The sequence below is a fragment of the Tachyglossus aculeatus genome, chromosome 14 (genome assembly GCF_015852505.1).
Source record: "Tachyglossus aculeatus isolate mTacAcu1 chromosome 14, mTacAcu1.pri, whole genome shotgun sequence".
In the NCBI taxonomy this organism is placed as follows: domain Eukaryota; kingdom Metazoa; phylum Chordata; class Mammalia; order Monotremata; family Tachyglossidae; genus Tachyglossus; species Tachyglossus aculeatus.
In genome coordinates this window covers 19,205,445-19,216,697 of record NC_052079.1, presented here as the reverse complement: position 1 = coordinate 19,216,697, position 11,253 = coordinate 19,205,445, and the positions used below count along the sequence as shown (strand labels likewise).

Here is an 11,253-nt window from a genome sequence, read left to right as displayed (position 1 = left end):
ACTGGTCGTTGTATTACCAACCAGAGATGTAAATAATTCTCCAAAACCCGTTTCTCTAACAAGCTAAATCCTGCACTCTAGTGTACTTCTGAAAGCAGCACACATCCAAAACAAACAGCCAAAGTTTAACCCGAAAACTGACTCTCATTCGGCTTGCTCGGATTCCTCCTTTCAGAGCAAAAACCCCTCATGAGACACAAATTATTCTTAGGAAGATAACGCTAAATGGGAAAGCATTCTCTCATCTGAAATAAATTTTTTTTTCCAACACAGTCGGGAAGCACATTCATTTCGAGCAAACGTTAGCTGCATCCTTGGAGTTTTATTAAATAGGTGACATCATTTCCAAATCCCACACTCTGACCAACTTCTTACGAGTCACTATTGAATGCACGAAGTCCGTGGTGGTTTAAACCCAGAAAATCCTTTACTTTCTTCATTCTCTTTGAAACCAGCCAAGGCAAAATCCAGGAGGAATTCTTCAAGAACCAAATTTGAAGAAGTGAACTAGCCGGTGAAGGATACAGGCTCCTTTTAGCAGCATATGTGGTCATGTTCCTTTGTGCGATAGTGAGACAGGCGAACTCCAGAACTCAGCTGCACTGCCGATAGAAGTAGAGGTAGTAATCCGTGAAGATTATCCCAGCATGTTTAGGGTCTGTTGAGCAGTCCGCGATATCCTGTCAAAGAGAGGAGGAGGGATGGGTTTGGGGAGAAAGCGAGAGAGACTTAGTTCCTATAGAAACTCACCGCTGCTGAAATGTCATCTTTGTTTCAGTCTAATTTTCCATTTTTTTTTTCTAAGAAAAAGCTTACCGGGGCAGCGACACGGAAATGGAATACACTGTCATAGAAATGAGCCACAGGGAGACTCCATATATGCTGACATCCCTAGAATGTGAATTAGAAAGACACACACACGTTGGTTAACCTCATTGTAGATTCATTTGGAGGGAAGAACTGACTGAGGCTGCATTTCCCTGCCTGGCTTAGTGTGAGTGATTGGGGTGAGATTTGAAGTCAGAGAGAAGTCAGATGTTTCCAGGAGGCCGGAGGAAAGTGCTGACTCCAAGCTTCGTGAGCAGCGCTGCTCTAACCAATCAGAATGGGAAAAACAGCTGATCATCTTTGCCAAAGCATCAACTGGATTGACAACAATCAATCCATCAGTGGTATTTACTGAGCGCTCACTGTGTGCAGAGCACTGAACAAAGCACCTGGGAGAATACAACAGGGTTGGCTGACACGTTCTCTGCCCGCAAAAAAAGTGGTATTTGTTAATAATAATAATAATAATGGTATCTGTTAAGCGCTTACTATGTGTCAAGCACTGTTCTAAGCACTGGGGTAGCTACAAGCTAATCAGATTGGACACAGTCCCTGTCCCACATGGGGTTCACAGCCTAAGGGAGAGAGAGAGGAAACAGCTTTAAATCCATTTTCTCTGGTTTATTATTATTGCCACTGAGTCGTTTCCGATTCATAGCAACTCCATGGATATACTTTCTCCAGAAAGTCCCATCCTCTGCCATAATCCGCAACCTTTCTTCCATTATCATTGTTATGGTCTCTATCCATCTAGCTGCTGGTCTGCCTCTTCCACGTTTTCCCTGGACTTTTCCTAGCATTAGTGTCTTCTCCAGTGAATTAATCCTCCTGATTATGTGTCCAAAATAGTCAAGTCATTTGGCCTTCCAAAGGCCACTTTGGTTTAATTTGCTCCAAAATCCATTTGTTTGTTTTTCGGGCAGTCCGTGGTATTCACAAAAACCTTCTCCAACACCACATTTCAAAAGGATCGATGTTCTTTCTATCCTGTTTTTTCACTGTCCAGCTTTTGTATCCATACATTGTCACTGAAAACATGATAGAATTGACAATAATTTGCACAGCAAATGATCAAACCCAAGCAAAGGACTCCTATTTTTTTCTCGTCTGCGTTGTGGGTGAGTGTATTTTCAAGGGTTTCTTGGAGAACGAGATAAATCCGCTCACAGTAAATGATTCATGCCTCCACCTCTTAACCCAGCCATCTTTCAACTACTAAGCTAGAACTACCTAGGAAAAGCAGCTGATCTAGCAGAAAGAGCCCAGGCCTGGGACTCAGAGGTCTTGGGTTCTAGTCCCACCAGCTCTGCCGCTTCCTTGCTCTGTGACCTTGAGGAAAACGCTTAACTTCTCTAGACCTCAGTTCCCTCATCTGCAAAATGGGGATTCAATACCTGTTCTCCCTCCTACTTAAACTGAGAGTCCCGTGTGGGACCTATCTTGTATCTACTCCAGCATTTTGTATAGCAGCAATTGCTTAATAAATATGATTATTATTATTATTATTATCTATCGCTCTCCCTCGGTCATAAAGTAGGAGTAGAGTTTCTCTCCAATCACCTCTGCTGACTCGCCTGGTTAAAATGCGAGTCAGAAACCTACAGCTCGCCAGCTAGATCTGACCCTTCTTGGAATTGAATGAGATGATTAAACATGAGTCGAATTTTGCGGTGGTAGCGGTCCCCCAGAATTTGGCACTGAGAGAATTTGGCACTCGTCTATAAAATGGGGACTAAGACTGTGAGCCCCAGGTGGGACATGGACTGTGTCCAGCCTGATTAACACGTACCTACCACAGTGCTTAAATGGTATCTGGCACATAGTAAGCAGCGTGGCTCAGTGGAAAGAGTCAGAGGTCAGGGGTTCAAATCCCGACTCCGCCAACTGTCAGCTGTGTGACTTTGGGCAAGTCACTTAACTTCTCTGGGCCTCAGTTCCCTCATCTGGAAAATGGGGTTGAAGACTGTGAGCCCCATGTGGGACAACCTGATCACCTTGTAACCTCCCCAGCGCTTAGAACAGTGCTTTGCGCATAGTAAGCGCTTAATAAATGCCATTATTATTATTACTACAGTGCTTAGAGAAGCAGCGTGGCTCAGTGGAAAGAGCCCGGGCTTTGGAGTCAGAGGTCACGGGTTCGAATCCCAGCTCTGCCAATTGTCAGCTGTGTGACTTTGGGCAAGTCACTTAACTTCCCTGTGCCTCATTTACCTCATCTGGAAAATGGGGATGAAGACTGTGAGCCTCATGTGGGACAACCTGATCACCTTGTAACCTCCCCAGCGCTTAGAACAGTGCTTTGCACATAGTAAGCGCTTAATAAATGCCATTATTATTATTACCACAGTGCTTAAATGGTACCTGGCACATAGTAAGTGCTTAATGAATACCATTAAAACCAAAAAATTAGGCATCACTCCTGTCCTTCACAGGACCACCACTGTGGATATCCCAGCCTGCTGGCCCTTCTGAAGCCCAGTTGCGAGTGGCTTTTAGACTGTGAGCCCACTGTTGGGTAGGGACTGTCTCTATATGTTGCCAACTTGTACTTCCCAAGCGCTTAGTACAGTGCTCTGCACACAGTAAGCGCTCAATAAATACGATTGATTGATTGATTGGCAGTAGAAGACAAGAGGTCCTTGACATTTCTAAGGAGCCGCTTCTGGTTTTCTGGTTTCCCCGCTAGACTGAGCCCTATGAGAGCAGGGACTGTATCCAACCTCTCATCTCATATCCACCCCAGCGCTTAGCACAGTGCATGGCACATGGTCGGCCCTTAACAAACGCCATCATTACTTCTGGGTTGGTGGTTGTCACGTGGCGATCCGGAGCGCAGCACAGTGAGTGGCAGAACTCCTGGATTCAGAACTCCCAGTTCTCTGGCTTAGTGGCAAGAGTCTGGGCTTGGGAGTCAGAGGATGTGGGTTCTAATCCTGGCTTCGCCACTTGTCTGCTGTGTGACCTTGGGCAAGCCACTTCACTTCTCCTGGCCTCAGTTAGCTGTAAAATGGGGATTAAGAATATGAGTCCCATGTGGGACAACCTGATTACCTTGTATCTACCGGTGCTTAGAACAGTGCTTGGTACACAGTAAGAGCTTAACAAATACCATAATTATTATGATTATTATTATGTGACCCCAGTGGGCCTACTCTGTACCCAGCAGCACCCCCTCGCCAATGGTGCTATGTCTGCTCAGCAGCCTCGGGTACGTCCCGTGTACCCAACGGGCATCTTTGGGTGGGCTATCAGGCACACTGCTTGGGTTCGGATGGGTATGAGGAAACAATAAGGGAAGGCCTCTGGAGAAAGAAGATTTCTGTAGGGCCACTAAGAAACAACTTCATAGTACTCTCCCAAGCGCTTAGTACAGTGCTCCGCACACAGTAAGCGCTCACAAAATATCACAGGCGATGATTTGCTTTGTGTCCTAAAGTGCCTAATTTGAGTCAGTGAACTCATTGTTTACACTGTGGGCCCACTATAATAATAATAATAATGGCATTTATTTAGAGCTTACTATGTGCAAAGCACTGTTCTAAGCACTGGGGAGGTTACAAGGTGATCAGGTTGTCCTGGGGCTCACAGTCAATCTCCATTTTACAGATGAGGTAACTGAGGCACAGAGAAGTTAAGTGACTTGCTCAAAGTCATACAGCTGACAACTGGCGGAGCCAGGATTTGAACCCATGACCACTGACTCCAAACCCCGTGCTATTTCCACTGAGCCTTGCTGCTTCTCTATGGATACTCACACTCCAATCTAAGTATCTGGTATTTTCTCCAGGGCTCACCTCCGTGCCTGGCATTTAGTAATGCTCAACGGACAACAGATGATACACAGATTCTTGTTATTATCATTATAACTTCTGCGGACATTTTGCTGTGAGGGCAAAATAAGAAATAAAGGGTTTTCTTAATTGCGGTATTTGTTAAGTGCTTACTATGTGCCAAGCTCTGCACTAAGAGCTGGGGTAATAACAATAATAATAATGATGGTATTTGTTAAGCGCTTCCTATGTACCAAGCACTGTTCTAAGTGCTGGGGTGTAGATTCAAGGAAATCAGGTTGTCCCACGTGGGGCTCACAGTCTTAATCCCCATTTTACAGATGAGGGAACTGAGGCACAGAGAAGTTAAGTGTCTTAGATTCAACATCATGAAGTCCCACATGGGACTCACATTCTAAGTAGGGAAGAGAACAGGTAGCGAATCCCCATTTGGCAGATGAGGGAATTGAGGCCCAGAGAAGTGAAGTGACTGGCCCAAGGCTCCACAGCAGAGCCGTGATTAGAACCCAGGTCCTCTGACTCTCAGACCCGTGCTCTTTCCCCTAGGCCACGCTGCTTCTCAGGAAAGTGACATCGATGGCATTGTACGTGCAGCTGATGCGACGATGATGATAATGATATCAATGTTGGGGACGATCATGATGATGGTAATGATAAGGAGGTTGATGAACATAATGGTGATGTTGATTATGATGGCAGTGTTGATGAGGTAGATAATGATGATGAAAAATTCAGCTCATGCAGTTTGGCAAGCCAGGCCAAGCCTTCCTAGCTGAGTCTTGGGAGGCAACTAATCTGAGGGAAAATACTGGAGGACATCAGAGGAGTCTGTCGGCCTTTGTCCCTAACTGAGGTGCCAGTCTACTCGAATCCACCACTGGGAAATGAGTTTCCCCATTCTCAATCCCGTTTTCAGGCAAAGCCATCTGACTCAGTTTAGCTTCAATCATTCAATCGATCATTAAATGTATTTACCGAGCGCTTACTGTGTGCAGAGCGCTGTACTAAGCGTTCGGGAAAGTAAAATATAACAGAGTTGGCAGATACATTGCCTGCTTACAATGCGCTTCCGGATCCACGCCTGTGATTCCCTCACTGGGCTCTCTAACTGAAGGCAGTTTCTGTTTTACCTAGTTCAAGGCGGTGATACAGAAAACCTGCTGTCTGGCGTGCTCAGCAAGAGCGATCATTTCCTGACCTGAGAGCACCCTGATTCTTTTTAGATCCTGGATGATGATGATGGTATTTGTTAAGTGCTTACTATGTGCCAAGCACTGTTCTAAGCACTGGGGCAGATCTGAGTAATCACGTTGTCCCATGAGGGGCTCACAGTCTTAATCCCCATTTTACAGATGGGGTAACTGAGGCACAGAGAAGTGAGGTGACTTGTCCAAAGTCATACAGCTGACAAGTGGCAGAGCTGTGATTAGAACCCGCGACCTCTGACTCCCAAGCCCGGGCATTTCCACTAAACCACGCTGCTTCGCTGGAACATGGGACATGGGACACCCTGGAACATGGGAGGAGAAAGTTAGAGCTGAACTGCTCTGTCATCTTCTTTCTTAAGCGCTTAGTACAGTGCTCTGCACACAGTAAGCGCTCAATAAATACGATTGATTGATTGATTGATTCTTGCTTGTGGGTTGTAAACTCCAGGTGGGCAGGGATCATGTCTACGAGCCTGTCATACTAAACTCTCCCAAGAGCCCGTGTGGGGCAGGGGACTGTGTTCAATCTGATTATGTCTACTACAGTGCTTGGCACATAGTAATCGCTCACCGAATTATTATTATTATTATTATTATTTGCCGTCAAGTCGTTTCCAACTCATAGCTTGTGGCTTAAGAAATACCACAGTTATTATTATGACTGGGACAGATACAGGGAAAAAGGAAAACATTCTGGTATCCTACAGAACTGTAAAGGGGAAATTGAAGAGCAACTGGCTTGCAGTTTAAGTTTGGACTCAGAGACACAACATGAGTTACAGGGCAATGGCAGACTCCTTGATAATTCCCCTCGAGGCTGTTGTATTGTTCTTTCCCAAGCGATTAGTACGGTGCTCTGCACCCAATAAGCGCTCAGTAAATACCATTGATGATGAAGGTGTTGCCTGTGGAATACCGTCACAAGAAAGATAAACAGGAAGGTCAATTAAGGGATGTAGCGTGGGTTCAAAGTTTTGCACCTTCAGACTGCAGCTATGCTATGGCATTAGTCCCTGGTACATATGCTGAAGCTTAATAAGGGAATGTCAAAAAGATCATCTTCCAGTTTGAAATACAGTAAATTTTTCCAATTTATGGAAATAACTGAAGCCACAAAACAGAAAAATTGCCCTGCAGAGTTTCCTCCAGAGAGAGTTCTCATAAGAAAATAGGGAAAGATAAAACTGAATTCCTTCTATGTTTCCATGGAAACACAGGTAGTTAATCTTTCAGAAGGTGGGCAAGAGGTATCATTCCACTCAATTAACCAGTGGTACTTACTGAGTGCTTACTGCATGCAGTGCACTGTACTAAATGCTTGGAAGAGTACCGTATAACTTGCTCTCAAGAAGCTTAGAGTCTAGAGGGGAAGACAGACATTAATATAAACTATGGATATGTCCATAAATGCTGTTGGCCTGAATCAATCAATCAATCAATCAATCGTATTGATTGAGCGCTTACTATGTGCAGAGCACTGTACTAAGCGCTTGGGAAGTACAAATTGGCATCACATAGAGACAGTCCCTACCCGATAGTGGGCTCACAGTCTAAAAGGGGGAGACAGAGAACAGAACCAAACATACCAACAAAATAAAATAAGTAGGATAGAAATGTACAAGTAAAATAAATAAATAAATAAATAAACAGAGTAATAAATATCTACAACCATATATACATATATACAGGTGCTGTGGGGAAGGGAAGGAGGTAAGACGGGGATGGAGAGGGGGACGAGGGGGAGAGGAAAGAAGGGGCTCAGTCTGGGAAGGCCTCCTGGAGGAGGTGAGCTCTCAGCAGGGCCTTGAAGGGAGGAAGAGAGCTAGCTTGGCGGATGGGCAGAGGGAGGGCATTCCAGGCCCGGGGGATGACGTGGGCCGGGGGTCGATGGCGGGACAGGCGAGAGCGAGGTACAGTGAGGAGATTAGTGGTGGAGGAGCGGAGGGTGCGGGCTGGGCAGTAGAAGGAGAGAAGGGAGGTGAGGTAGGAGGGGGCGAGGTGATGGACAGCCTTGAAGCCCAGGGTGAGGAGTTTCTGCCTGATGCGCAGATTGATCGGTAGCCATTGGAGGTTTTTGAGGAGGGGAGTGATATGTCCAGAGCGTTTCTGGACAAAGATAATCCGGGCAGCAGCATAAAGTATGGATTGAAGTGGAGAGAGACACGAGGATGGGAGATCAGAGAGAAGGCTAGTGCAGTAGTCCAGACGGGATAGGATGAGAGCTTGAATTAGCAGGGTAGCGGTTTGGATGGAGAGGAAAGGGCGGATCTTGGCAATGTTGCGGAGCTGAGACCGGCAGGTTTTGGTGACGGCTTGGATGTGAGGGGTGAATGAGAGAGCGGAGTCGAGGATGACACCAAGGTTGCGGGCTTGTGAGACGGGAAGGATGGTAGTGAATGAATTCTAGGGTCAAGAATTCATGGATGGCATTTATTTCAGTATCAGCAATATTTACTGAGCACCTAATGAGCTCAGGGTATTGTATTTGGTGCTTGAGAAACATAGAAAAGTAGCAAGAGATGTGATTTCTGTGTGGAGGTTACAGTTTAATGGTGGGAGGCAAATGAACAGTGAACAAATATGCAATAATCAAAGGTGAGAGAATAAATAGATGAATAATAATGATGGTATTTGTTAAGCGCTTACTATGTGCCAAGCTCTGTTCTAAGTGCTGCTGGGGGCTGAAGTGAAGGATGGGATGGGCTCCTTCCTCGACTATGGGGAGGGTGGGGAAGGAATGACTATGGACCAGGGACTGGGATTATAACAATACTATTACTACTAATAATAATCAATCAATCAATCATATTTCTTGAGAGCTTACTGTGTGCAGAGCACTGTACTAAGTGCTTGGGAATAATGGTGGCATTTGTTAAGCGCTTCCTATATGTCAAGCACTGTGAGAGAATATTCAGGACAATCAGATCCCATATGGGGCTCGCAGAGTAAGTAGGAAAGAGAACTGCTGTATTGTACTCTTCCAAGTGCTTAGTACAGTGCTCTGCATGTGGTAAGCACTCAATAAATAGGACTGACTGAATGAATGAATAAGGGCACAGTCCCTGTCCTACGTGGGGCTCACAGTCTAAGGCGGAGGGAGAGCAGACAGTTAATTCCCATTATACAGGTGTGGAAACTGAAGCAATGACAAATCAAGTGACTTGCCCAAGGTCACACAACAGGCAAATGGCAGAGTCAGAATTAGAACCCAGGTCTCCTACCATCTAGACCCGTGTTCTTTCCTCTAGGATTTATTGCTTCCCTAAGACTTTGGAAGTAGGAGTAAAAAGGAAAACCAATAAGGACCTCTTGATCTTCAAAAAGGTCCAGGGAGTTTCAAAGATTTAAAAGAAAACTAGGATGAAAGGTTCTAAGAGGAGAGGATGGAGCAAGGGTTACAGCAGGGATCCTAAGAGCTGTGAAGGAGCCTACGTCACCTGGGTGCTGTTCAGAGTGTCTTCTTCTGTGCTTCGTGGGCTTTTTGCTCCCGCTTGGCTTTGCAAACAGACACTTCCAAAAGAGCTTCTGCACTGGAAAACCATCATTGGTTCTGTGGTGCTTAGAAACAAAGAGAGGAAGAATGGTGTTACAAATGACAACTCTGAAATCCTTCTGTCTGACCACTACCTGGCCTTCTCTCCCACACCCCTCCTCCCTGTTCCCCCACAGAGACCTGGGTTGGGGTGGGGAGGGGATGCTGAGAGAATAAATTTTCCTCTAAAGTTTAAGAGGGTGTCTCAGGAAACCCCCAGCCCAAACCAAAAGAGATGAGAAAAGATTATGTTTTATTGTCCGTCTCCCCTTCTAAACTCGTGAGCCAGGACCATAACTGCCAACTCTATTATATTGTACTTTGGCAGCGAGAAACAGCATGGCCTAGAGGAAAGAGCACAGGCCTGGGAATCAGAGGACCTGAGTTCTAATTTGGCTCTGCCACTTGCATGCCGTGTGACTTGGAGCAAGTCACTTAACTTCTTTGAGTCTAGGTTTCCTCAACTGTAAAATGATGGATTCAAAAACCATTCGCCTTCTTACTTAGGCTGTGAGCCCCATGTGGGACAGGGACCGTGTCCGACCTGATTAGCTTGTATTGCCCCAGTGTTAAGAATAATGCTTGACATATAATAATTATATATATTATGTAATATTGTGGTATTATAATTATTATTATAATTGTGGTAATTGTTAAGCACTTACCATGTGCCAAACACTGGGCTAGGTTGGAGATAATTAAGTTCCACGTGGGGCTCACCCGGAGAGAGACCAGTAAATGTTTAACAATGCCACAATGATTATGATTGAGACTTCCAACAGGGAAAGGGTTAATTTAGCAGCCTCGCCCAGAAAATATGCTGAGATTCATTTCAGCCTCCCCCTCCCCCTCTACCTCCATCCCAGCACAAACTATAAACCATATAAACTATAAATTAATACCATAATTATAATATTACCAAGCACAGTCCAGTGCTCTGCATACAGTAAGCTCACAGTAAGTACCACTGATTGATTGAAAATATCATTGAATGCATAGAAAAAAAGCCAGCTAGCTCCTCTCATTAGGAAACAAGTAAGTTTCCTTTACTTACTTGATTTCCAGTGAAAATTTTGCATTGGTGGGTGTGTGCTTGTTGATAGGAATATTATAGCTGTAATTTCCAGACCTAATGGATGAAAGGAAAAAAATGCATGTCAAAACATCCAGAACATGTTTCTCAACAGCTTTATCTGCATAACTAATCGCATGCTAATTTTTAAAGCCCTTAATTGATAAAAACATATTGGGGGATTTAATAGTATATTTTCAGACGTCGCCAAAAGCCAGCTTTCTTCTGTTTACAAAGCTATCTTCTCCAGTCCTGATGTGTAAGAGAAATTCACAGCTATCAACAGCTAGAGAAAATGACCAACAAAAACATCAAATCTCAAACCAAATGCCCAGGAGCAAGTAAAGGAAGAGGTCTCATAATGGTCAAATAGATGAAGATTATGTCAGACCACAGAGGTAAAGAAAGATTTTGAGGGGACAACCTCACAAGAAATAGAGAGTTTGAAATGAGAACCCGCTCTTACATTTCACGGTCACCTCTTTGCAAGGAACATTAACAGAAAACACCGGATATTTCCGCAATCTGAATCCGCCAAGACAAACACACCCTAAATTCAAGGTTGGGGGAAATGTCAAAATAGAGGGTACGATTTGTAGAATGCCTTTCCTGTCTCACTCTGATTAATCCCATTTCGTTATTATTGGAGAAATGTTCCAATGGTGTTCAATGGAATGAAAAGGGAATTTTTGTTTTTTTATTCCCCCTAGGCAGAGTGGCATCCAGGCTGCACATCTCTAATGACCTTCAGAGACTTGACAGTTTCCTTATCAGTACGTGAAGGATGGTTTATAGTTTGTGCTGGAATGGAGGTAGAGGGTG

The 11,253-nt window shown here is 44.7% G+C and overlaps 1 protein-coding gene across 1 annotated transcript in view; it reads right to left on the bottom strand.

Annotated features, from left to right (window-relative positions):
• Positions 1 to 307: 307 nt before the first annotated feature.
• MYRFL (myelin regulatory factor like) overlaps positions 308 to 11,253 on the bottom strand; it is a 77,544-nt gene continuing 66,598 nt past the window's right edge. The window contains exons 21-24 of the mRNA XM_038756632.1: positions 10,414 to 10,488; positions 9,265 to 9,385; positions 817 to 891; positions 308 to 680 (exon numbers count right to left, since the gene is read on the bottom strand). Of these exons, the coding sequence (XP_038612560.1) occupies positions 594 to 680; positions 817 to 891; positions 9,265 to 9,385; positions 10,414 to 10,488 (358 nt within the window). The 3' untranslated portion in view covers positions 308 to 593. The remainder of the gene's footprint in view (positions 681 to 816; positions 892 to 9,264; positions 9,386 to 10,413; positions 10,489 to 11,253) is intronic.